Source organism: Dipodomys spectabilis, unplaced genomic scaffold, assembly GCF_019054845.1.
Source record: "Dipodomys spectabilis isolate Male_0828 unplaced genomic scaffold, ASM1905484v1 ptg000002l, whole genome shotgun sequence".
NCBI lineage: Eukaryota > Metazoa > Chordata > Mammalia > Rodentia > Heteromyidae > Dipodomys > Dipodomys spectabilis.
The window spans coordinates 47478093-47505634 of record NW_024870679.1 but is presented as its reverse complement, the minus strand read 5'-3'; the positions used below and the strand labels follow the sequence as shown (position 1 = coordinate 47505634).

Here is a 27542-nt window from a genome sequence, read left to right as displayed (position 1 = left end):
GGCCTTAGGAAATGGGTAGAAGTCACAGGACAATCTCTCTTCCCACCAAAAAAAAAAAAAAAATTTGCATATTTTCATAAGTGTTCAAGAGGGGAAAACTGAAATTTACACTTGCAGTGCTGTGCAAGATTCTTACATAAATCAACACCTAAACCAGCCTGCAGTGGAGGTTTTTAGTCCTCTGTTCGGGTGCCTAGACCAAAGCCCTAAACTGTTGAGCATAATCGGCAGCCACAAGGACAGATGGCAGGCATCTAGCAGGAAGGGAGAAACGTGATTCTTGGAATGGCATGTTTTGTTATTCTAGTTTCCTGCTGGTTCTGGGGGCTTCAACTCAGGGCCAGGGTGCTGTGCCTGAACTTTTTGCTCAAGGCTAGCATTCTACCACTTGAGCTAGAGTTCCACTTCCAGCTTTTTTAAGGGTAGTTTATTAGAGATAAAAGAGTCTTTTGGATTTCCTGCCCAGGCTAACATCTAACCGTGATCCTCAGATCCCAGCCTCCTGAGTAGCTAGGATTACAGTTGTGAACCACCAGCACCCAGAGTCATTTTTCTTCTTAAAAATCACCTCTGTAGGAAGGTGGTGGGCAGGGATATCACAGGAAACAAAGGGCACAAGACCCAGGGAAGTATGACTGCAGTTGGGACCCAAGAACCTAGTGTGTCCTGGTTGATGTGGACTCAGGATGGAATGCAAAATATTGGAATGCTGCTAGGAGACAAGTCTGCTTGGAAGGAATGCTAGATGGGCAAGCCTCAGCTTTTGGTCCAGGAAACCCTCCCCTCACTTGTCAACTTGAAGTCAGTATGATTGGAAGAACCACCAGAAATCACACCAGCTTCTGCTATCTCCATATTCACTGTTAGAAAAAGATTCACTAGTGTGCACATTCTGTATTAATTCCTGGGACTGCTGTTCTTCCCAAAGGATGAGTTTGTTGGTAGAATAACCCTTTCCCTAAAAAGCTGAGAGCTGAAACACCCCAGAGTCCAGGTGTGCAGTCCCTTAAGACCAGAATGGTGGTATGGCCGCGCTGATGTGGAGAAGCTGTACCTTCCTGCAGAAGATCAACTGCCCTGCTGTCCCACCCCAAATCTCAGCCTGAGGTATATTCAGTGAAGGCAGGTAGCTGGGCTTCTCAGAGCAGAGAAGCAGTTAAGAGCAGAAAGGTAGAGGAAATCTAGAAAAGAATCGTCTTGATACAGATTTATCCCATGGTGTGAAGGGAGAGGGCAAAGAACCCACTGGCACTTGGCTTATCCAGCAATTTCTGTCACTGTGGTGACCAATTTTTGCCCATTCCATAAGGTCTTGAACTGCTCAGGGACTGGGAATTCATTCTGTAAAGAGAGAATAGGATGAAATCTGGGCTACAGAATGTACTAGCTCTACATTTCACACTTCCACTTAGTACTAAGAGCATAGTAGGTTGAAGCAATACAAACAACCCACTCCATCCTGCTGTTGTACTAGTAGGTTGAAGCAATACAAACAACCCACTCCATCCTGCTGTTGTACTGTTCTCTATTAAGTGATTTCAGATAAGACTGTTAGAAGAATACACATGGCTTTAGAATACCAGTTTAACAGAGTGCTAGGACTCTCCTTTGCTATCCTGAGCTCAACCTAAGAAGCCCTTTAGCACATCACAAGACTGGATTACTTTGCTTTTTTTCTGTGTGCTGCTGCTTTTTTGGTGTGGAGTTTTAGGTTTACCTACTCATTGCAAACTGCCCATTGTAAGATGCTTCTATGTAGCTCAGGCTTGTTTTAAACTTCAAATCCTACTGCCTTTGCCTTCCAAATATTAGGATTACAGGCACTTGTCTAGCTAATCCCTTGTTTTTAACAAAAGAAACAACTTACAAAGTCTCCGCCTTCTGTAGGAATGAGAACATTCATCTCAGAAGATTTGGCACTGACTATCTCACAATCCAGAGAACTCTTGCTCAGGTAAGCATGGCAGCCATCTGTTTTGTTAATGGAAATGGTTGGCACTTTACCCATTACCTGCAGAGAAAAACCAAAAGAACTAAGTAAGTCCCAGCAGGTGGGAGAAGATACATGAGTAAGTTGCTGGAGACTCCAGCTTTCATTGTTTCACAAAATCCTATAACTACATGAGAACCTCCAGATGTACAACAGACATTAGATCCCAGGGGCAGGCTGAGATCAGTGTTGGAAGAGCCTCCTTGAAGAGCCAGCAGCTTTTCTGCCACAAAGTAGCCTAGCTCCTAAGATCAGATTGCTACTAAGCAACATCTGTGGGTCTACTGTAACTCTTTCAATGAAATCCTCAGGGACCAAAGAAGGGGCCAAGATATAAAGTTACCTGAACTTTGACATCTCTACTATTGATTATCTCCACAATGCCCACCACATCATCGAATACCAGACCAAGTTTCTTACAGTTATCTAGAAAAAAAGTAAGCAAATTGACAGCATAACTTTAAAATAATATATATACTTAAGAAATCTTTAGGAAGAGAGAGGATAGGCAAAATGGTTCCAGCCCTTTCAGGCTCTTGAACAGAACCTGCCTAAGACAGTGATAAAAACTCACCTACTGTAATGGAGTTAATCTTGCCCTTGATTTGCAATGTTGTGTTGACACACTTGTATATGTAAACCACCTGCTTCAGCTCTGTGTCATCAATTACCAGGTTGGAAACATTCTCCTGATTTTCCTGTTAAAGAGATGAACCCTTACCATGAAGAACACGAAGACAAAAGTTATCCCAAACCTTTATTTTGGCACTGTGAACCACAGCTCTGCGCTCATTTGGTTGAGCTCTCTTTGATCCCTTGTCCCCACCCTCACTCCAGGTATTTTCAACTCACCACTCTCCATTTCTTGCCCTCCAATTCAAGGAGAGCTGGCTCCTTCTTTGTGGCTGGTTTGGGAGATGGGCTGGTTTGGGGTTTAGGTGCAGAGAATGGTTTGGGACCACTGCGTACTGGGCCACTCTGAGCTTTCAGGGCAGGGTTCTTGTGAGTCTTCATATCATCAGATACATGCTTCAGGGCTGTAAGAACAACAACTACCTTGCTCCTGTCCTTCATACAAAAGCTTTAGGCTGAGGCAACAACCAGCTCCTGTAAGCACTGATCCTCAGCAGAAAATTCAAACCAAGAACACAAGCAAGCAGTTTTGGATACTTTATCATTTCACTTGTTCCCTTAGGTTAAATTATATAGCTCTATTTAAAAAAAAAATGCGTACACTGGAGATAGAAGGGTAATGCACAGAAAAAGATCTAAAAAGATATATACCAAATATGTACTCACAAAATCTGTATGCAGTTTTTAAAGTAATCAAGGAAGAAAAATACATGGTAAGTAATGAAAATTTGGGAGAAGTAGCTTCACCTACAATTAACCCTCCTTCCCTTTCCCAAGTACTGACATTTGAAAATCTGTACGTTTTCCCCCTAGTAACTAGGATAATGAAATTTTTAAATTTATTTTTATTTTTGGGTCCAGTCCTGAGGCTTGAGGCTTGAACTCAAGACCTGGGCACTGTTCCTAAGCATTTTTGCTCAGGGCTAGCTAGCACTCTACCACCTGGGCAGCAGCTCTACTTCTGACTATTTGGTGGTTAATGGAAGTCTTTAGAGTCTTATGGACTTTCCTGCCCCAGCTGGCTTAGAACCATGATCCTCATACCTCAGCCTTCTGAGTAGCTAGGATTATAGGTGAGTGTCACCAGTGCCCAACTAGTTTGGAAAAAAAAAAACAAACCAAAACTGGCTTACATTAGTTATACAGGGGGGATTTCAATGTTACATCTCCATATCCTGTATTTCTATTCAGTGTGTGCGCGCGTGCGTGTGTGTGTGTGTGTAGACACACAACAAATTTGGCTCAACCAATTATCAATTAAACTACTTCATGTTTTCCAACAATTTATAACTATGTTCTTTTTTTTCCTTTGTCCAAGCTCAGAACTCTATCTGACGCTTGCTTTCACTCAGTGGATGACGCTCTACAACCTGAGCCACACCTCCAACACTCCCCCCCCCCCCTTTTTTTTTTTGCCAGTCCTGGGTCTTGAATTCAGTGCCTGAGCACTGTCCCTGAGTTTCTTTTGCTCAAGGCTAGCACTCTACTCCTTAAGCTACCGTACTTCTGGATTTTTCTATTTATGTGATACTGAGGAATCAAACTCAGGGCTTCATGCATGCTAGGCAAGCACTCTACCACTAAGCCACATTCCCAGCCCTCTTTAGCAGACTGGCACAATCTATGTTGACCTATTTTTTTTCTTTTTTGTGCTGGCCCTGGGGCTGGAACTCAAGGCCTAGATGTTGAGCACATTGACCTGTCTCCCCCCCTCCCCCCCCCTTCTAATGTATGTGTGCTAGTACTGGGGCTTAAATTTAGGACCCTGAACTCTCATTCAGCTTTTTTGTTCAAGACTGATGCTCTATCACTTGAGCCACACCTCCACTTCTGGCTTTTTGCTTATGAATTGGAGAAACCAGGGATTATCTGCCCAGGCTGGCTTTGATGATCATCAGATTTCAGCCTTTTTGGTAGCTAGCATGAGCCACCAGAGCCCAGATATATGTTGTCTATTGGTACCGAATCACCTTTACACACTAATGGAGGGACAAAGGGTGAACAAGTGCAACAGAAGTACTCACAGATCACCATGTTGAAAATGCACTAACTTTTGGGTGAGGATGAGAGGGAAAAACTCAGAGAGAGTGAGGGAAGAGTTGACATTGTCCAAAAAGAAATGTACTCTTTACCTGACTGATGTAATTTTAACTCTTTTGGGTTTTTTTTTTTTTTTTTTTTAAAGGTCCAGTTGTGGGGCCTGAACTCTGGGCCTGAGCGCTGTCCCTCAGCTCTTCAGCTCAAGGCTAGCGCTCTACCACTTGAGCCACAACGCCACTTCCGGCTTTTTCTTATGTGGTGCTGAGGAATCGAACCCAGGGCCTCAGGCATGCAAGGCAAGCACTCTACCACTGAGCCACCTTCTCAGCCCCCCATTTTAATCCAGGTTCAATCTCCCTTCTGATAACTAACTTTAAGGCAAATGACACCTCAAATAAATCTTCCCATGTGCCCACCAGAATTCTGGTTCTTAGAATAGCTGTTGTGTCTGAATGGTGAGGTCTAGTCCAAACAATTTGCTGAACCAACTGTTCATATCACAGTACTTACCATGTGTGATGCTCTCCCCCTGATTAATCTGCGCAAACAGTGCTGAGCGGGAGGCAGAGTCATCAGAGCTTGAACTGGTAGGAACTGGTGGGGGAGGTGGGCCTGGTGGAGGGGGAGGGGGACCTGATCCAACAGAGGGTCCAGATGGCAATCCACTCAGTTCTTTTGCCACGGGCCCCTGGAACAACAAGTTTAAGTAAAACAGTTACCGTCTCCACCCCTCTATCATTCCCAGTGGGATGTCCAACATACATGAAGTCCCTCCATAGCTCTTGAGGTAATGATTAATGCTCCCTCACCAAACCCAACATGGCTTTAATTCCTTCTCATTCTCTTTCAAGGATCCAACTCATACCTTCACATTTTCCTTCTTCTCATTGTAGATCTAAACTCCTATTTCTAAACATCTACTTTTCATCATCCTTGGTGTGTTACAAGGGCCTCAGAATCAACAAGTTAAGTTGATTTCATCATCTCTTGCCCACTCCTCATCTTGTAACAATTTTACCATCCAAATTTGACTACTTAATCTTCTTTAAAGCTTCCCACTTCCTTGGCCTTCTGGAATCTATTATCTTGGTGTAAGTGCTTTTCTATCAGCCCCTAGTATCATGACAATGGTCATGGTCTGAGCATGAGAACTTATTCTGAACCTATGCATACAGACAGATCTGGCCATTACAATATCCTTAACTAAAAGACTTAGTCTAAAAATCTCAGCAGATCTTCCTTCCAGAATTTTCTCCTAAAAATCTGACCACTTCCCCTTATTGAAGCCATTGAAGGGCACTATCTACATTTACACTGCATGTACTTTGTTAGGGCTGTTCTTGTTCTTAACATCTCATTTCTCCCATGTCTCATCATCCTGTACTCATCTCTCTCATCATCCGTTCAAGCCGGTCCAGTTCAGAGTATACCTTTCCAAAGTATAAACTCTTCCCATGACACTCACTCTTGAAGGAATGTCTTTTTTTTTTTTTGGTTAGTCATGGAGTTTGAACTCAGAGTCTGGGCACTGTCCCTGAGCTGTTTTGTTCAAGGGTAGCGCTCTACCACTTGAGCCATAGTAGTGTTGTGGCTCATGTGGTAGAGTGCTAGTCTTGAGCAAAAGAAGCTCAGAGATAGTGCTCAGGGCTTGAGTTCAAGACCCAGGACTGGCAAAAATCTCAGACTTTCCAGCCTGGGCTGGTTTTGAACCTTGATTCTCAGATGTCAGCCTCCTGAGTAGCTTAGGATTACAGACATGAGCCAATGGCACCTGGCAACAGGGGAGTATATCTTTATTATAGCATTCAGCTTGGTGATTTGTACTGGGAATTTGTATCTGTATTTTCGAGAACTAGTGTAGTGTGATTCATCTATGTGTCTTCCCTCCATCAATCCTTGACCTTTGTTTTTGATTTTTGTCCCAGTACTGGAGCTCAAACTAAGGATCTTAAGCTCTTGTTTAACTTTTTCACTGAAGACTGACACTCTACCATTTGAGCCATGCCTCATCTACTTCCAGACTTTTGTTGGTTAACTGGAGATCAAGAGTCTTACAGACTTTCCTGCCTGGGCTGGCTTTGAACTACAATCCTCAGATCTTAGCCTCCTGAGTAGTTAAGATTACAAGCACTTAGCTCATAACTTTTATTTTTAAAAATTGAATATAACTCAAGTCTCTGACCCTAGGTTTCTGTATTCTCTTCTCTTTTTCCCTTTTACTTCTAACCTACTAATAAATAACTAGCATTCTTTTTCAGGCCTTGGTGATTGTGAAGTCTAAGAAACTTGTGGATAATTTTTTGGAGAGATAAAGAGAGAAACGAAAGACTCACTAACCGTTTTGTTCCAGGCCAATCCAGTGGTATGGAACTCCTTGATATATGCCTGCAGCTCCGTCCATATACTCAAGTAGGCTTTGACCCAGTCCACATGTTTCTTATCCCTGAGAAGATTAAACAACTTGTTAAGAGGCAGTCAGGCTACATTATAGTAATATTTGCAGAACCTGTCTTGTTTGTGGACTCAGATCTCCCTGCTGATGGCATTTCTTAGGCTCTGCTCAATAGCAGTTGTTCTATTATCACTGGACTTCAAACAAAACAACAACAACAAAATCTATTATTCTAATTAGACCAAACTTTTTTAGGACAGGAAAACTGAATTATATCTCCTTATATCTCATATCATCAGTGTTTCCCAAGCTTTTTTGGTGGTATCTAGATTACACTCTGGGCCTGGCTAGCCAGTGGTCTACCACTTCAGCCACATTTCTAGCCCTTTTTACTTACTTTATTTTTCAGATGGGGGTCTCACTTTTTACCCAGGGCCAGTCTTGCACCTTGATTATCCTACCTACCATCACCTATACATCTGGGATTACAGATACCTATCAACAGACTTGGCTTATCTGTTGAGAAGGGTCATATGGTAACTTTTACCCAGGCTTCTGGGAGCCATGATCCTTCCCATCTCTACCTCCTCAGTAGCTGGGATTACAGGGCATGGTCTACCATGCACAGCTCTTACTATTTTAAGAGTAAAACTTAAAACATTTATCTTAAATTTTATATATTTATATATAAACAAGCTTTATGTATAGAGCTGATAAAAGAAGACATTTTGTGTGTGAAGTCATGTATTACCTGGAACTCAAAGACTTCAAGAAACTCAACTACTTTATGAGCCAGTTCCTATGTCAGAACATGTCCCCCCACGAAATTTTAAATAAATTCATTAAGAGGAAATAATAAGCATTAAATTACAAAATAACACTGCACTATGACTCAGAATAATCCCCTCTCTTCCTACATGTTAACTTTGAAGACCTACTTTCTTCAACTGTAATGAAAGGGTAAATTCAAAACACTTAAAGAGTGTTTAATTAGGGCTGGGAAGGTGGCTCAGTGGTAGAGCCCTTGCCTTGCATGCCTGAGGCCCTGGGTTCGATTCCTCAGCACCATATAAGCAAAAAGAAAAAAGCCAGAAGTGGTGCTGTGGCTCAAGTGGTAGAGCCCCCCCCCCCCCCAAAAAAAAGTGTTTGATTGCTTGAAGGATCAAAGAATGTAGTATCTAGGACACTTTTCACACAAAAGAAGAGAGTAGGTCCTCTTGGAGAGTAATTACTCAACAAATGACCAGAAGGAAGGGTTTGGATAACTATGCAACTAAGTAATTGCCACCTACAGTCATATCCAGTTCAAAACTAGCACACAGAAATAGAAATCAGAAAGGAATAATGTACACATGCACTTAGAAAGCAATGACTGCCGGGCACTGGTGGCTCACGCCTGTAATCCTAGCTACTCAGGAGGCTGAGATCTGAGGATCGCGGTTCAAAGCCAGCCCGGGCAGGAGAGACCGTGAGACTCCTATCTCCAATAAACCACCAGAAAACCAGAAGTGGCGCTGTAGCTCAAGTGGTAGAGCGCTCGCCTTGAGCTGAAGAGCTGAGGGACAGCGCCCAGGCCCAGAGTTCAAGCCCCACGACCAACAAAAAAAAAAAAAAAAAAAGAAAGCAATGACTTCCTTTTTTACTTGCATAGGCTCGCTCTACCTGACTGTAGGAAGAGTCAGGGTCATTTTCTAGTGAAGCCTACTGAATTCCTGCCATGGTACCAATAAGACATTTTTAACAGGAACAGGGAATTAAAAGGCATTAATCCATGTTACCTTCAGCAAAACCTCCTAAACCTGGAAGGATAAGAACTTAAAATATTAAAAGGGCCTCTACCAACCCATAGATAAATAAGAAGTGGGTGCTTGCAAATGTAGGCTCTATGAGCCAGCTTTCCACAAAGCAGTCTGAGATGAAGGAATCAACTCAGAAGCCAAGCACTGCCTTAATTAACCCCAAGTGCTATTCCAAGAAGTAACAAGCTGGTCCTTTACCCACCAGGAAAGGCAAGACACAAGACTTACACATCTTTGTATTCTTTGAGGACTCGGTTTGTATAAAACATTGCAGCATCATTCATTTCTTTCACATAGGGGGCAGGTTTGGGAGCCTGGAAAAGAAAGAAACTGACTCAGCCTCTCCAGTCGTATATCTATATCTATACCTATATCTATACCTATACCTCTATCTATCTATCTATCTATCTATCTTTTGTCAAGTCGTGGGGCTTGAATTCAGGGCTTGGGCGCTGTCCCTGAGCTCTTTCACTCAAGGCTAGTACTCTACCACTTTGAGCCATAGCACCACTTCCAGTTTTCTGGTGGTTAACTAGAGATAAAAATCTCAAAGAGGGGCTGGGAAGGTGGCTCAGTGGTAGAGCGCTTGCCTTGCATGCATGAGGCCCTAGGTTTGATTCCTCAGCACCACATAAGAAAAAAGCCGGAAGTGGCGCTGTGGCTCAAGTGGTAGAGTGCTAGCATTGAGCTGAAGAGCTGAGGGACAGCGCCCAGGCCCAGAGTTCAGGCCCCACGACCAGACCCAAAAAGAAAAAAAGAAAAAAAGAAATCTCAAAGACACTGGGTACTGATGGCTCACGCCTGTAATCCTACTCAGGAGGCTGAGATCTGAGCATCACAGTTCAAAGCCAGCCCGGGCAGGAAAGACGGTGAGACTCTTGTCTCCAATAAGCCACCAGAAAACTGGAAGTGGCACTGTAGCTTAAGTGGTAGAGCTCTCGCCTTGAGCTGAAGAGTTGAGGGACAGCGCCCAAGCCCAGAGTTCAAGTCCCATGACCAACCAAAAAACAAAAAAGAATCTCAAAGACTTTTCTGCCTTGGCTGGATTTGAGTCTGATCCTCAAATCTCAGCCTCCTGAGTAGCTAGGATTACAGGCCTGAGCCACGGGTGCCCAGCTAGCCATACATGCATCTTTCTTTCCTTCTTTCCCTCTCCATCCCTGCTCTCCCTGAAAGATGCAATGCTTACCATAGCCACCCAGCCCAGGGCCTGGATGCTCTCGCTGACAGCTGACAGGTGATTGAACAACTTGCTGCCTCGGTTCTTCTCCCGAAAGGTTATCACTTCTTGGATCTGCTCTGAAATGGGTGCCAACAAATCCGTAAGCTTATTCTGGGAAAAGAGGTAAGAGGAGATTCTGGTTAGAGTCCTATAAAAGCTATATATGAGTTGAGCATGGTAGCACATGCCTGTATCCCAGAGCTTGGGAGATAGAGGCAACCTGGGCTACATAGTGAGATGTATCTCAAAATAACCCTACATGGGGCTGGGAAGGTGGCTCAGTGGTAGAGTGCTTGCCTTGCATGCCTGAGGCCCTGGGTTCGATTCCTCAGCACCACATAAGCAAAAAGAAAAAAGCCAGAAGTGGTGCTGTGGCTCAAGTGGTAGAGCACTAGCCTTGAGCTGAAGAGCTGAGGGACAGCGCCCAGGCCCAGAGTTCAGGCCCCATGACCGGACCCAAAACAAACAAACAAAAACACAAAATAAACAAAACAAACAAACAAAAACCCTACACACAAACACACACAGATAAAAATAAATAAATAAAAATAAAAAGACAAGAAAAGACAGAGGCTAACCAGGCACTGGTGGCTCACACCTATAATACTAGCTTCTCAGATAACTGTGATCTGAGGATCACAATTTGAAGCCAGCTCATCAGGAAAGTCTGAGAGGCTCTGCTCTCCAATGAGGTATGACTCAAGTGGTAAACTCTAGCCTTGAGCAAAAATTCTATCCCTGTTCAAGTGCCACTACTAGGGAAATAGAGAAGGAGGGAGGAGAGAGGGAAGAAGGAAGGAAAGAAGTAAGGAGAAAGAAAAAAAAAGAGAAAGAGAAAGAGAAGACAAAGGCTATATGTTAGTCAACTCTTATTCTGAAATTAAGAATTATGTATGGAAGAAAATAAGCATAGAAAGAAATCTTGAATTTATCCTGCAAATTACTGCTCATCTTCTCACCTCTATATAAAGTTCCAATTCCTTCAACTGATTTTTGTGGTTCCCCATGGTTAAGACCCATACGTCAGTTACACCACAAAATTCCACAATTTGAGCCACTTGTCTGGTTTCTGTCCCCCTAACAGGAAATACTAGTCTATTTCTGTACCTTTACTTCATATACTCCTTTTTGTAAATATTATAGGAAACTGGTATGACTGGCCCTCCAACCCCAGCCATACCAGTTTCCTATAACATTTACTGTCAGCATAACCAATTCTGGCACTTTATCAGGCAGCAGTACAAGCTATTAATGGACCCACATGAATGTTTTTTCTTTCTCATTAATTTTTCAAAGGCAAGGGCTTTGTCTTGCCTCTCCTTTGTCATCATTATAAGCGCTCAATGCATTGTTAGCCATATAGCAGCTGCTGAGTAGAGATCTGATTAATCAAATGCAATTATCAAGGCTGGCACTAAAGCAAGCAGCTCAGCAAAATGAATAAATCTTGTGTCTCTGTGTTTTTGATCCTTCCTTCAAAGCTTAGTTTTCTGACCATTTCAGTTCTCAGGCCTTAGCATGAAAAAATCTAGCCAGGAATATGCCAACCTTTCTTCTTAAGTAAATGTTTGCTCCAGAAAAACTTAATTTACATAAATGGGTTGCAAACCAGATTTGGCTTGCAGGCTATGGTTTGCCAAGCTCTGGTCTAATACAAGGGAAAGGCAATAATGTCTCAGCAGCTTGAATTATGGGGAAAGAGGAGGTTTGGGGGAGGAAAAAGATTTAGATAAAACACCCTAATAATTCTGGACAAACTAAAGATCAAACACTGATGTATTTAAATTATATTACATTATTTGGGCATGCCAAGAATCAAGGGCTTTAATGCAGAATTAGCAAGAAAAAATTTTTATTATTCCTTTATGACTAAGAAAGCCTAATATTAGCATAAGAAATAAATCTTTCTTTTTATTTTTTTTGGGTCCGGTCATGGGGCCTGAACTCTGGGCCTGGGCGCTGTCCCTCAGCTCTTCAGCTCAATGCTAGCGTTCTACCACTTGAGCCACAGCACCACTTCCGGCTTTTTTCTTATGTGGTGCTGAGGAATCGAACCTAGGGCCTCATGCATGCAAGGCAAGCGCTCTACCACTGAGCCAACTTCCCATCCCCAAGAAACAAATCTTTTATTGTGAAAAAAAATCTAAATTTTCTATAATCCAACTTTTCATACCTTGCTGCAAAAAAATGTTTAATTAGTTAAAGGGAGGGGAGTTAAAAGTTGAGGGAAGATTCCATTCTTTAGGCATTTTAAGATTTCTATAGCTGTTTGTTGCAGGAAGGAGCAAAGTCCCAATGGTAACTAAGGATCTAAGCTAAATGACAGAGGGGAAAAAAGGCTACTGGAGACCAATCAACACTCAAAGCACATTCATTCCCATGAGGACACTGTAAGTCTCCTCTAACCCTGAGACTTGGCATAAATGTACATAATCATGAGCCTGTTCCATTTTAATATGTTGTGACAGTTTGGTGGAAGTTTCTCAGCTTATTGCTGTCACCAGACCAAAACTACACCATCTATCAGTCAACTTACATTGGCTGGCTGCTGGCACTGAGAAGCTGTAACTAGGAGAGCTCGTTCCAACTTCAGACCTGTATGGACCATCTCCGCCTGAGAGAAAAAAGCAGAATCAGCTATCAATGACACATTACAACTGGAGAGGTCCTGATAAGAATAACTTGAAACCTCCATGTACTCTGGTAGCACCCAGGCACTTGTGTTTTTCTGATGGAATTAAGATTCCAGGGACTGATACCATAATCACATATACTATTGTTCCTAATGGAACTAAGCAGGGATGAATTAGAGTTAGAAATAAAAGATAATTAGGGCTTAGGGGGAAGTCAGGTTAGCATTCACATGAAGTGACCTTTTTTTTTTAAAGCAGTGTTGGAATACAGAGCCTTATACATGCTAGGCAAGTGCTACCCTAGAACTACATCAACATGAAGTGTTTTAGACATGCACAGAAAAGTCTAATTTCCTATCCACAACAACAAACTGGTTTTCTGTAACACTAGAAGTAAAGGCAAAAGTCGAAATTTAGGCCTAAAATTCTCAACGTATTTCACTTTTTTAGATTACAGCTATTTCTCAAATGCTGGATCATGTAGATTATTAAATAAATTTAGTAACCTCTAACTAGAATTTGGTCATGGTGACAATGTAAGAGGCAGTGCATGAAGGGAGGTGGGTGGACAGGCACCTGTCACTGCCTACTTCATATTGCAGTGGGCTAAGTGTGAAAATAATCCCTATTAGCATAGTTAATAACTATCAAGCCAAATTTTATAAATGTTAAGCAATGATAATGATTCCTTTCAATAAGCCACCCTTGGCTTGGTTATATAAGATGTTGGGATCAAACTAGTAGCATATTCTTTACCACTAAGATGTTTGACAGCCTTATTTTTTGCATAAAAGAATCACATATAGGATATAATAAAAGCAGGGGACCTAGAAAAACAAAGACTCCCCCACCTTTTTTGCCAGTCAGGGCAAAAACTCAGGGCCTGGGCACTGTCCCTGAGCCTTTTTGTGCTCAAGGCTAGCACTCTACCATGTGAGCCACAGTACCATTTCCGGCCTTTTCTGTTTATGTGGTACTGAGAAATCAAACTCAGGGTTTCATGCGTGCCAGGCAAGCACTCTACCACTAAGCCACAGTCTCACTTCACAAAGACCCATTTTTATGCCCTGATTGTGCTCCTTAGTGCAGTGTAGGTAGAGCAAAAAAGTCAGAAACCTCTTAAAAAGGTTTTTAATCAAGAATAAATGGGACTGAAGAAAGCCCTCAGTCCTTAGAAGCAGGAAGCAGCAACTTACATGTTTCTGCACATCTCCTCCGATCTCTTTACTGATCTTCAAGTACTCTGCCACAGGACCAGCAAGCAGGGAGTCAAAGGCTTGCACATATGGAGCTGTTCCTAACGAGGCACATCAGAAGGAAAACAAAAAACAAAAAAAGCAGTCATGCACAGGACAATCTTCTTTTTTTATTTGGTGCCAGTCCTGGGGCTTAACCTCAGGGCCTGGGCACTGTCCCTGAGCTTCTTTTGCTCAAGGATAGCACTCTACCACTTGGGCCACAGTGCCACTTTTGGCTTTTTCTGTTTTTGTGGTACTGAAGAATTGAACCTAGGGCTTCATGCATGCTAGGCAAGCACTCTACCACTAAGCCACATTCCCAGCCTGGACAATGTCTTTAAAGTACACTTCCATGTAAAAATGGGAGGCAAGGAAATACAGCACCCAGAATAATGGACACCAGGGTCTACTTCTAATACCAACACTAACTGGTTATATGACCTTTTTTTCCCCACTGAGCTTAATTTCCATTGATCCTCCAAGATTCCTTTTAGTTCTAACATTTTATGTTTTGATTAATACATTTACAAAATGGCTATCTTGTCAGTCATTAGGAAAGGAAATTCTAACTTGTCACTTGACTTCAACTGGAAAATTTCAGAACAGGAAATATCACACAACAGGAAGTTCTTGTGTTAAAATAACTTACCCGCAGGCCTCTCTGTGCAAGTCACTTCCTTATCTGTTCTGTTTCTTTTTTATCTGTTTTGGAGCTGGAACCCAGCTCCAAAAGAGAAACTTCACCATGATTAAAGAAAAAGGCCAAGCCAGGTGCCAGTAGCTCACGCCTGTAATCCTAGCTACTCAGGAGGCCGAGATCTGAGGATCGTGGTTCAAAGCCAGCCTGGGCAGAAAAAGACCATGAGACTAATCTCCAATTAACTACCAGAAAACTGGAAGTGGTGCTCGCTCAAGTGGTAGAACACTAGCTTGAGCTGAAGAGCTCAGGGACAGCGCCCAGACCCAGAGTTCAAGCCCCACAACTGACAAAAGAAAAGGAAATAAGGCCAAGACACTCTATAGGCATTATTGGGCTATGGACTGCTTACCTTTTGAAGGATTGTCTCCATACCCACGGTGCATGTCAGAGGTATGGGATACTGCTTCCAGGCGGCCCACTGCCCTCTCCAGTCTTTCTACAAGATTTTGCATATCAGCCATTATGTACCACCTGCTGAACAGATCAAATGTTATTTGCTATTTTAATATTACACACAACACCTACATAGGACTAGAGAGGATGCCAATTCTGTGGAACAGAATTTAATAATAAAATAAAATGGAAAAGTAGTCTAGCTAATTTGCAAAATCATACAGATCTCATTAAACCAAAGATCTACTCAGGAAAAGGTGTTCACTAAAGCAAATCTTATACAAATACTTACTGAACATTTATTACACACTAACAAATATTTGTGTAGGAATTTAGAATTTACAAACTCTAGTCAGAAATTTCTTCCAACTATTCAGGAATCAAAGATAATGACATTTGTTTTTCAGTGATACAAAATAGACCCTGCATCTTCATGAATGCTAACCAAGCTCTCTATCACTGAGCTATATACCATCCCATGAATATATTTTTTTGGGGGGGAAGAAGGGTCCGGTCATGGGCCTGAACTCTGGGCCTGGGCGCGGTCCCTCAGCTCTTCAGCTCAATGCTAGCACTCTACCACTTGAGCCACAGTGCCACTTCCAGCTTTTTTTTTTTCTGCTTATGTGGTGCTGAAGAATCGAACCCAGGGCCTCATGCATGCAAGGCAAGCGCTCTACCACTGAGCCACCTTCCCAGCCCTGAATATATTCTTTAAGATAAAAAACTTAATTTCAATGACATTAAATAATTGCCTATAGTTAACAGAGAATTCAGTACTTAATTCAAGTCTGGCTTTAAGTTCATTTTGGTTCTTCCCAGCCCAACTTGCCTGCAATAGGAAGCCTCAAAGCAAAATAAATAGGTTACTTACCCTGCCCTGACCTCAATTATTTATAGTCTAATGGGAGAGAAGGGGCAACGCTTACACACCAACAACTTACACACACCACCTATAACATAAAAGAGGAAAAGTTTAAAGTGATCTAAGAAAGCTGCAGATAATGGCATGCAGTTTCAGAAAGGGGAAGAGTATATCTGCTGGAAGGATCAGATAAGGACATCTTGGAGAAGCTGCCACCTGAGCCATACTTCAAATGAGGATGGGTAGGACCTAAACACCCAGAAGACTAGAAGGAGACCAGATATATCCTAAAGGGGTTGTTACAGATCTTTCTCAAGTACTAATTCATCTGAACTGCATTCAATGTATAAAGTCCTAAAGAAAAGTAAGCTTGAGAGAAAAGGACCTTATCTAATCTATTTCTTGTTCTACTCTACTATGTAGACCTCTACCTGATAGGTGGTAGGTGGTCAATTAGTATTTAAAGTTAACGAACCAAAAGTATATAGCACTTGAAAATTCCACAGGGAGTTCTGAAAGCTATTAATACTATACATACAGGTGTAAAATGTTACCAATATGCATCTACATAAAGTATGAGCAATGAGTGATTTATAAAAATCACTTATTATAACTGAAAGCCTTGGATTAGATTCCATTTAGAATCCATAAAAAGGGACTGGAGCTGTGGCTCAAGCACAAGGCTTTAAGTTCTATCCTCAGTACAGCAAAAAACGTATTAAGTGTACCTAATATTTGGGGCTAGGAAGGTGGCTCAGTGGTAGAGTGCTTGCCTTGCATGCATGAGGCCCTGGGTTTGATTCCTCAGCACTACATAAGCAGAAAAAGCTGGAAGTGTGACTCAAGTGGTAAAGCACTATCTTTGAGCTGAAGAGCTGAGGGACAGCACGAAGGCCCAGAGTTCAGGCCCCAGGACTGGCCAAAAAAAAAAAGTATCTAATATCGGATTGGGAATGTGGCTTAGTGGTACAGTGCTTGCCTAGCATGCATGAAGCCCTGGGTTCAATTGTTCAGTACCACATAAACAGAAAAGGCTGGAAGTAGCACTATGGCTCAAGTTGTAGAGTGCTAGCTCTCAGGGACAGTGCCCAGGCCCTGAGTTCAAGCCCCAGGACTGGCCAAAAAAAAAAAAAAAAAAAAATCTAATATTTATAATAACAATAAAAAATTTTAAGCATTCAAGAAAAATACAAGAATAAGAACTCAATCAGCTTTCCTATTCCCTTGAATGGAAGTAAGCAGCAGCAGCCTTTAGGCCTATGGACTCACTCACAAAAATAGAGAAGCCTTCCCTTATGTTATGTAGGATCATTATTAGTATCCACATTGCTGCCATGTTTCATTCTGGGAACTGATCAGAAACAGACTCCAAAAAATCCAAGGGGGAAGGCAAGTGATATAGTTACCTTTCATGATGTATAGATACCCAGTTCTGTTACAAAATGTGTTCCTTCATACACAATTAAGACCAGTGTTGTATGGCAATACAAGTTGTACAGGTTGTGTAAGTTGCCAGGGTTCTGAACACTTACCTGTTTTTGTTTTGTTTTTTGGTGGTGGTACTAAGGCTTGAATTCAAGGGCTTGTGCTTGCTAGGCTCTACCACTTGCTCTACCACTTGAACCATACACCCCCCAACAATTTTTTGCGTCAATAATTTTTTGGATAGGTTTTTGTGCTTTTTGCTTGAACTGGACTTGGGATTGCAATCTCCATCTCCACCTTCTATTTATAGATGTTCCATCATCCCTGGCTTACCAATCTTACATTTCACTTGTGCTTATAGACTCTCACTACTAAACAAGCTACAGTTCTGAGGTCTGAATTAAGCAGAATGAGGGACGTATACAGCTGCTATTGATGGTTAGTGTCATTCTATCTCAAACCAAATACAGAACAAAACCTGTCCTTTTGTTTTGTGGTGAAGGTAGAATGAGATTGGATATATCATTGGAAAGAATGTACTGAAAGACACACCTCTGGGGCTGGGAAGGTGGCTCAGTGGTGAAAGACACACCTCTTTCTCACCCTCTACACACATACACATACTCTTTAGGCAATGAAGTTCACTCCTCCCAAGATTCAGCTACCATTACTGCAGTAACACCCAGCCCATTTTCAGATGGTACCACTGCAACCACTTATAGTCTAGAGACTCCTGAAGGAGCATATCCAGCTCAAACTATTCTTCCAGAATTCTGAATCTCTTTTTTTTTTTGTCGGTCGTGGGGCTTGAACTCTGGGTCTGGGCGCTGTCCCTCAGCTCTTCAGCTCAAGGCGAGCACTGTACCCCTTGAGCCAGAGCACCACTTCCGGTTTTCTGAGACGTTTATTGGAGATAAGTGTTTCACAGACTTTCCTGCCTGGGCTGGCTTTGAACCGTGATCCTTAGATCTCAACCACCAGCACCCAGCAAGAATTCAGAATCCTGAATCAAGTTTTTACTTGACATCTCTTCACTCTTCACATCATTTTATTTAGACATCTCTCCCTTATTGTCCCCAAAGCACCTTAAATTAAAATGTCTAAAACAGAACTCCTCTTACTAACAACATTCCTCATAATCTAACCCCACCATCCTAGTGGTATAGAACAGCCTGCAATCTCATAATTAGCCAAACGAATAACCTGGAAACCACTAGGCAATAGAGTAACCATAAATAAGAGTGGTTTTCAGAAAAATCAGAGATGGGTGTTATCAAACTTTCTAAGCCTTAGTTTCCTTATCTACGTAATGTAGAGAATGAAATACAAAATCCAGGGGGTGAGAGGAAAAATAAATCCAAGTAGAAGTACTTGGCAGTAAAGATTCCATAAAAATTTAAAAAGTTGCTGGGCGCCAGTGGCTCACACCTGTAATCCTAGCTACTCAGGAGGCTGAGATCTGAGGATCACGGTTCAAAGCCAGCCCAGGCAGAAAAGTCTGTGAGACTTTTATCTCCAATAAACCACCAGAAAACCGGAAGTGGCGCTTGGCTCCAGGCAGAGCACTGGCTTTGAGCTGAACCCCCCAGGCCCAGAGTTCAAGCTCCTTGACCATCATCTAGTCATCAAAATCTACGGCTTGATTTTTTTTAATTAATTTATTCTTATTATAAGAGGTGATATACAAAGGTGTTAAAATTACATGCGTCAGGCAAGGAATATATTTCCTTTCATACAGTGTCTTCTATTCCCTCATTCTTTCCCAGTCCCTCACTCTGGTCTCCACCCACAAGCTGTATAGTTTACTTTCATCAATGTCTAGTGAACTCCACTGCTGCACTTTTTCCCTCCTCTCCCAAACCTTCTGAAGATGTACTCTAGAATACGCCATACATAAGATAAAGACAGAATCATCCAAAAGTAAACAACTAAGAAAAAAAAAGTCTCATTTTCCTATCTTCAGTTACGTATATTATTTTATATAAATATGAAGAAGCACTAAGGCACTGCAACTTAGTGTTTCTACCCAGAGTATCCTCTTTTGGTCTCACTGTGTTTGAGTAACTACAATCCTGCATAATTTATCATATCCCAGTACATTTTAGATCTAATTTCCTCATATCAAAGAGAACATGCACTGTGGCTCTATTTTGCATATCATACAAATAGATACCCCTTGCCACTATCCTGACATTAAAAAAAAAAAACAAAACAGGTAATAAAACTTTGCATAGGTTACTACAAAAACTTCCCAACTAGTGTTCGTTAATTTCAATAATACATCTGTCTTTGCCCATTCTTCATATTATTGCCAGTGATCTGTCTCAAATGTCAATATGATTAAGATTTTTTTTGGGGGGGGGGTAGGTCACAGGACTTGAACTCAGGGCCTGGGTGCTGTCCCTGAGCTCCTTTTGCTCAAGGATAGTGCTCTACCACTTTGAACCATGGCTCACTTCTGCTTTTTTTGGAGATGAGAATCTCATGGGATCTTCCTGCCTGGGCTGGCTTTGAATCTTGATCCTTAGATTTCAGCTTTCTCAGTAGCATGAGCTACTAGCACTTAAGATATTCTTTTATTTGATACTGTTAAATACTTCCCACAGAGTTCAGAGTAAAGTCCAAAGAAGGGTTTCCATAACCCCCTCTCTTATTTCCTAAGCCCCTGTCCCATTTTAATTCTTACTGTACCTTTCCCTAAAGAAACCCAGGACCTACTTGCATATTCCAGAAAGAGTTATGCTTTCTCATACTTCTGAGCCTGCTGAGTGGCAATCTGCCCCATCTCTGGAACTCTTATTTTATTTTATTTTTTTGTTGGTCCTGGGACTTGAACTCTGGGCCTGGGCGCTGTCCCAGTGCTCTTCAGCTCAAGGCGAGCGTTCTACCACTTGAGCTACAGTGCCACTTCTGATTTTCAAGTGGTTTATTGGAGATAAGAGTCTCACAGGCTTTCCTGCCTGGGCTGGCTTTGAACCACGATCCTCAGATCTCAGCCTCCTGAGTAGCTAGGATTACAGGTGTGAGCAACCAGCGCCCAGTAAAGCATTTCATAGATTTGGTAAAGCATTTCATATATTCATGGGGTTTTTTTTCTGAAATTTTTTCTTTTTTTGGTTGGTCGTGGGGCTTGAATTCTGGGCTTGGGCACTGTCCCTGAGCTCCTAAAGGCGAGCACTCTACCGCTTGAGCCACAGCACCATTTCCTCTTGAACTCGTATAGTCCTCAGCTAAGATATCACCTCCCCAAGAGGCAACTCCAGTATGCGCTTCTATGACAAAGTGCAGTGGTCTCTACCACATCAGAGGTTTAAAATAATTTATAGTCAACAGGCAATTTGCCATCCTAGGGCAGGGATCTTGTCTTGCCTTTGTAATTGCAGTACTCTAAATGTAGTAGGCACTAAAGTAGAGGTTAGTACGGATCTTTGGATTGGATGAATGGGTAATTAGGATGAATTTATGTATTAGGTCTACCCAGGAGAATAGCGCCACCCTGCCACCCCCACCCCCACCGCCCCCCCACACACACACTTTACCTGCCTGAAACTAGTAATCACCAGACTGTCAATCACCTGACTTGAGAGTCAGGAAATGACCCAGAGGTAGGGGCTGTTTTCTCCGGCAGACCTAACATTATGCATGTATATAAATGAGCCTTTATCATTTCTTTTTTTGTTTTGTTTTTGTTGGTAGTAGAGCTTGAACACTGGGCCTGGTTGTTGTCCCTGGGCTCTTCAGCTCAAGGCCAACGCTCAACCACTTGAGCCACAGCACCATCTGGTTTTCTGGTGGCTAACTGGAGCTAAAAGTCTCATGGACTTTCCTGCCCAGGCTGGCTTTGAACTGTGACCCTCAGATCACAGATGAACCAGCAGCGCCTAGCTTTATCATTTCTAATTGATAACACTTCAACCCAAGTCTGGCTATCTATTTTCTGTCAATCCCGTAAGGAAGTATCTGTTGCCCTTATTTTCTAATTTTCACCTATCTGCTTTTACAGATCCTTAGAATACTTTCATCTTCTCAGGAAGATAGGGAAAATAATCTTTTTATTAGAAAATGTATTATTATTATTTTTGCCAGTCCTGGGGCTTGAATTCAGGGGCTGGGCACTGTCCCTGAGCTGCTTTTGCTCAAGGCTAGCACTCTACCACTTGAGTTACAAGGCCACTTCCAACTTTTTTGGGGGCTGGGAAGGTGGCTCAGTGGTAGAGTGCTTGCCTTGAATGCATGAGGCCCTGGATTCGATTCCTCAGCACCACATAAGCAGAAAAAGCTGGAAGTGGTGCTTGGCTCCAGTGGTAGAGCGCTAGCCTTGAGCTGAAGAGCTGAAGGACAGTGCCCAGGCCCAGAGTTCAGGCCCCATGACTGGAAAACAAAAACAAAAAAAAAAACCAACTTTTTCTGTTTATGTGATACTGAGGAATCAAACCCAGGGCTTCATGCATGCTAGGCAAGCACTGTACCGCTAAGCCACATTCCCAGCCCTATAGTATTAATTTAAAAACAATGATCTTACAAAGCTATGCTTTACTTCATTAGTCTGTTGCTTCTTACTTTTCCCTTTGAACCAGGGTTTTGCATGTACCGCCCAGTCCCATCTCAACCTGCTGCTTCTTTTGAACCTTTAAATAATTCTTTTTTTTTTTTTGTCAGTTGTGGGGCTTGAACTCTGGGCCTGGGTGCTATCCCTCAGCTCTTCGTCTCAAGGAGAGCGCTCTACCACTTGAGTCACAGCGCCACTTCCGGTTTTTGAGTGGTTTATTGGAGATAACAGTCTCACGGACTTTCCTTCCCGGGCTGGCTTTGAACTGCTATCAGATCTCAGCCTCCTGAGTAGCTATGATTACAGGTGTGAGCCACTGGCGCCCGACTCTTAAAATAATTCTTGAGGTGTGTTATGCAGATGTTGGTTCTGTTTTTATTATTTTACTTTTTACTTTTGGCAGTATCAGGCTTCAACTCGGGGCCTCAGGGCTCAACTGGAGTGCTTCCACTTGAACCATGCCTCCAGTCCGATTCCCATTTTCAGAATGAAGAAACTGTCATTAATAGAAGTTAAAAATCTTGCTGGAGGGCAACCAATGTAGTGGAGAACCTAGGCCTTAAGCACAAGTACTATGAAGTTGGGCTCTTCCTACCAGTCCACACAGCTTTTAAGCAATTAAGTGACTATGTGGTTTATCAGTTGTTTGCTAAACACAGCACTGTGGGGTCAAAGTTACCTTCTTATCTCTTTAAGTTATATTACTATGAGAAGCCTTTAAATTTCCCTACTTTCAATTCTCTCTATAAATTAGTTTCTTCCCAATCGCATTGAAAAAAAATCATGTATTTTCAGGATAAATGACACATATTTGTTTCAAATAAGGATTTTCCCCAAGAATATAGATCAGAGCAGAAAACTAGCTCTGTAGAATCTTGTTTGTCGCTATTTCTAATTGTTAACTGCCAAGAGCTGTCTGAAACCTTCAATGAATGTACAAATTCTTACCTAAACAATCATAAAAGCTTCAGGAATGTAGGTTCCAGGAGGTGGGTATTCATTGATTCTGCCTGCACTCACTCTACCTCCTACCTCCTAGCATATAGAACAAGGAATACAGAAGACGCTCATAAAAATCAGTGATTAGCACTGTAATGGCTACTTTAAAAAAAAGCAAGGAAGATACATGGTCATTCCTATTGAGAAGGCCAGCAAAATCTAACATCGATGGACTACAGGAAACTATGTTTTTATCAGTTTTCTAATTATCTAACTTCAGTTGGAATAAAGTACCAGCCAATATATTAGATTTTTCTTTGTAAAATGCTGTAGCTGTGGGTTATCAATTATACAGAATAAATGATTCTTCCCTGAAGAAATGAAGGTAGACTGTAAGTAGTTTACTTTGAGGAGACAAGTGAGCTGTCATGATGAGCTAAGAGTTACTACTCATAGAGCCATAAAATAAAAAGGCTATTGCATGGGCTAGAAATGTGGCTTAGTGGTAGAGTGCTTGCCTAGCAGGAATGAAGCCCTGGGTTGGATTCCTCAGTACCACATAAGCAGAAAAAGCCAGAAATAGCACTGTGGCTCAAGTGGTAGAGTGCTAGCCTTGAACAAAAGAAGCTCAGTGACAGTGCCCAAGCCCTGAGTTCAAGCCCCAGGATTGATGGGGGAGAAACACACACACACACACACACACACACACACACACACACACACACAATGAAAATTATCAATTAACCTACAAATAATTCCCTTTAGGCAAGTAAGTGACCATCACCTAAATGAAATGCCATGTAGAATATGACAGAAGGATGAGCTGGGTGCTGCTGGCTCCTATCTGTAATCCTAGCTACTCAGGAGACTGAGATCTAAGGATCAAAGTCTGAAGCCAGCCTAGACAGAAAATTCTGTGAGACTCTCATCTCCAACTAATCACTGAAAAAGCTGGAAGTAGAGCTGTGGTTAAAGTGGTAGAGTATTAGCCATCAGCAAAGAAGCTCAGGGACAGCATCCAGGCCTTGAATTCAAGCCCCAGGACTGGCAAAAACAAAACAAAACAAAAAAGATAAAATAGCTTCCCTGCTCTACCTTCTATTGAATCAGTTTCTTCATTAGAAGTGCTTTTAAAATCATCTAAGAAAATCTGGTAATAGAATAGTCCTTACAATATTCTGGGCAATTCACTGGGGCATTATCTGATCAAACACCTTAAGCAATGGAGAACCTGAGATTTTTGAGACAGCCCATTCCATTCAGACAGCTCAAAGTATTAAAAAGCTCTTCCATATATGGAGGCAAATCTGCTTCCCTGCAACTTCCACCCACTGATCTTAGTTCTGCCCTTAGAGGTCATACAAAACAAGTGTGAGTTAAATGGAGAATAAGTATAACTGTGTGGTACTGAGAGCACAGTAGTATTCAGAGAAGGGAAATAAAGATGAGTTCACAGTTGCCTTTAGAGAATGACAACATTATAGGCAGGCATAGGTTCTAGCATGTTCTAGTTAGGGCAAAAAGATTAAGTCAGTTTTGGATATACTGAGTTTGAAGAGAAGATGAAGCTTTTTAAATGAAAATAGCCAGCAGTATTCAGAAATAAAGCCTGGGAAAGGATCAAGACCAAAGATAATGTTTGCAAGTCATCCTGAGAGCAAAAGGAAATTATGTGCTTGATTCTCCAGAAATTATTTTGTGGTTTGAAATGTGTATGTGTGTTTAATTCTCATCATTCTATTTTTTTAATTAAAAATTTTTTCTGCCAGGTACCCATAGATCATGTTGATAACAAACAAGCCAGAAGTGGAGGCACGGCTCAAGTGGTAGTCTCAGTGTTGAGCAGAAAAAGCTCAGTAAGCGCTTGAGGCTCTGAGTTCAAGCCCCAGTAATGGCACGCGCGCACGCGCGCACACACACACACACGCACGCACGCACACACACGCACGCACACACACACACACACACACACACACACACACACACACGGGACTGGGAAGGTGGCTCAGTGGTAGAGCGCTTGCCTTGCATCCCTGAGGCCCTGGGTTTGATTCCTCAGCACCACACAGACAAAAAGAAAAAAGCAGGAAGTGGTGCTATGACTCAAGTGATAGAGTGCTAGCCTTGAGCTGAAGAGCTGAGGGACAGTGCCCAGGCCCAGAGTTCAGGCCCCACGACGGGACCCAAAAAAACAACAACAACAAAAAAAAAACATATTGGAGGTGGTAGGACTCAAACTCAGGCCTTGAATTCTATCCTTGAATTACAGTCCTAGCCTTTCATTCTCATCATTCTAACAACTCAATCCAAGTCCCTTTTTCCTATTCAAGAATTCATTCTTAAGTTAATGGAACTGGACTACCTTTTCAGCTCTCATCACATGTCAACAGTGGTAAGAAATTCCACCTAAACAGAAATCTATTAGTTTAAAAGTTTTCTTTCTTTCATAGCTGTTCGTCTAAGTAATCACTCACGTATAATTGAAAAGAAAGCACCATATAAAGCAGCCTATATACTATGATCTGCTCTAAAATGCTTTTCTTGGGCTTGACTTTGTAATCCTGTTCCTAAGATTTGGGGGGGAAGATTTTTTTTTGGGGGGGAGAGGGGGATCGGTTGTGGGGCTTGAACTCTGGGCTTCATTTCAAGGCTAGCATTCTACCACTTGAACCACAGCACCACTTCCGGCTTCTTCTGTTTATGTGGTACTGAGGGAGTGAACCCAGGGGCTCATGCATGTGAGATAAGCACTCTACCACTGGGCCACCTTCCCAGACCCCGTTCCTGAGATTAAAACCTAATGTGGAACACTGATTGACATGAAGAGGTCCACTACAAAGTTAGTCATCTATCTACCTATCTACAGGTTTATGTATCTTACACTTCTGATGAAGAGTAACTAAATGCACTGTGGAAGCAGACTTAGAACACAAAATATATAGAATGTATCACATTTGGGGGATAGGATTTTTTAAAGAATTTTCCCAGGGGCTGGGAAGGTGGCTCAGTGGTATAGTGCTTGCCTTGCATGCATGAGGCCCTGGGTTCGATTCCCTAGCACCACATAAGCAAAAAGAAAAAAAGCCAGAAGTGGCGCTGTGGCAAGTGGTAGAGTGCTAGCCTTGAGCTGAAGAGCTGAGGGACAGCGCCCAGGCCCAGCGTTCAGGCCCCACGACTGGACCCCCCCCCCAAAAAAAATTTTTTTTCCCATTTTTCAAACTTTAAGATAAAAAAATTTACTTAATGAAAGAAAAAAAAAATTAGGGCAGAGGCTGGTAATGTGGCTTAGTAGTAGAGTGCTTGCCTAGCAGGAATGAAGCCCTGGGTTTGATTCCTCAGTACCACAGAAACAGAAAAAGCCGGAAGTGGCACTGTGGCTCAAGTAGCAGAGTGCTCACCTTGAACAAAAGCAGCTCAGGGACAGTGCCCAGGCCCTGAGTTCAAGCCACAGGACAAAAAAAAAAAAAAGGCAAATAAACCATCTCTTCCAAGCTATCATTAGGTACATATTAGTTCCATCCCTAACAATATAGAACTCCTCATTACTAGGTTCTTTTTTTTTTTTTGGTCAGTCATAGGACTTGAATTCTGGGCCTAGGCACTATCCCTCAGCTCTTCAGCTCAAGGCGAGCACTCTTACCACTTGAGCCACAGCACCACTTCTGGTTTTCTGAGTGGTTTATTGAAGATAACAATCTCACGGAGTTTCCAGCTCGGGCTGGCTTTAAACCGTGATCCTCATATCTCAGCATCCTGAATAGCTAGGATTACAGGCATGAGCCACAGACGCCCCGCCATTACTAGATTCTTAACATGTCACAGAGCAAAAACTTAAACATGCTAACAGGAAATACATATTGGCTGGTTTAACCCAAAAACTATTAAGAATAGACATCACAGCTGGGTGCCAGTGGCTTATTTGTGTAATCCGAACTACTTAGCAGGCTGAAATCTAAGGACTGCAGTTTAAAGCCAGCTTGGGCAGGAAACTGTGACTCTTACCTACAAAAAGCCAGAAGTGCAGTTGTAGTTCAAATGGTAGAGTGCTAGCCTGGAGCAAAAAGAGCTTAAGGACAGCACCCAAGCCCTGAGCTCAAACCCCAGGACATACACCCACACCCATACCCACACCCATACCCCTCCCCTCCACACATTCTCTGTCTCTGTCTCTCACAGAATAGATATTACTTTGCCCCAGTAAAGATGTCATCTAAATCTAACCCAAATCAGGAGCCACTGTTCTTCCCTAAGCATTTGGTTTCACTGATAAAACCAATGACATTTAGTGTCTAAGTCACTGCCACCTGAGATTTAGATTAAAAGAGAAAGAAAAACCTATCTTCTAGGGAGGAAAGGAATCCAACACAGTATCTGTGCTTGTCTCCTGTTCCTGGCTTACACACAGTCTTCTATCTGAAACTCCAAGAGTGAGTAAAGTGAATAATGTACAAGCTGAAGTCAGACTTGGGAACTAGCTATTTAAACAGTCTAGAGCAAACAGATAACTTTTTGTGGCCATAGGCTCCCCTCTTCCCTAAATTCAAAAAGATTATTGGGAAGGCTAACTGCACTGAACATTCTCCATGCTTTATACTGCATAAGGAACAACTATAGCAATTGCTTTTAGCATGGATAGTTGATTCAATAGAACAGCATTATCTACTCTCATATGTAAAGATAGACTCAAGGATGACATTTGTCCTTAGCTATGATTCAGTCACAAC

The 27542-nt window shown here is 42.2% G+C and overlaps 1 protein-coding gene across 5 annotated transcripts in view; it reads right to left on the bottom strand.

The window, feature by feature from the left end:
* Nucleotides 1–874: 874 nt before the first annotated feature.
* The window catches only part of Cap1 (cyclase associated actin cytoskeleton regulatory protein 1), a 33060-nt gene continuing 6392 nt past the window's right edge, over nucleotides 875–27542 (bottom strand). For 3 of the 5 annotated variants that reach the window (XM_042684815.1, XM_042684800.1, XM_042684801.1), the window contains exons 2-13: nucleotides 14997–15121; nucleotides 13906–14006; nucleotides 12613–12690; nucleotides 10044–10187; nucleotides 9083–9168; nucleotides 7001–7106; nucleotides 5174–5351; nucleotides 2843–3027; nucleotides 2565–2688; nucleotides 2334–2416; nucleotides 1868–2011; nucleotides 875–1341 (exon numbers count right to left, since the gene is read on the bottom strand). In XM_042684815.1, coding sequence (XP_042540749.1) covers nucleotides 1258–1341; nucleotides 1868–2011; nucleotides 2334–2416; nucleotides 2565–2688; nucleotides 2843–3027; nucleotides 5174–5351; nucleotides 7001–7106; nucleotides 9083–9168; nucleotides 10044–10187; nucleotides 12613–12690; nucleotides 13906–14006; nucleotides 14997–15108 — 1425 coding nt within the window. In that variant the 5' untranslated portion in view covers nucleotides 15109–15121 and the 3' untranslated portion in view covers nucleotides 875–1257. The remainder of the gene's footprint in view (nucleotides 1342–1867; nucleotides 2012–2333; nucleotides 2417–2564; nucleotides 2689–2842; nucleotides 3028–5173; nucleotides 5352–7000; nucleotides 7107–9082; nucleotides 9169–10043; nucleotides 10188–12612; nucleotides 12691–13905; nucleotides 14007–14996; nucleotides 15122–27542) is intronic. The other 2 variants (XM_042684799.1, XM_042684807.1) reach the window with 1 other exon arrangement.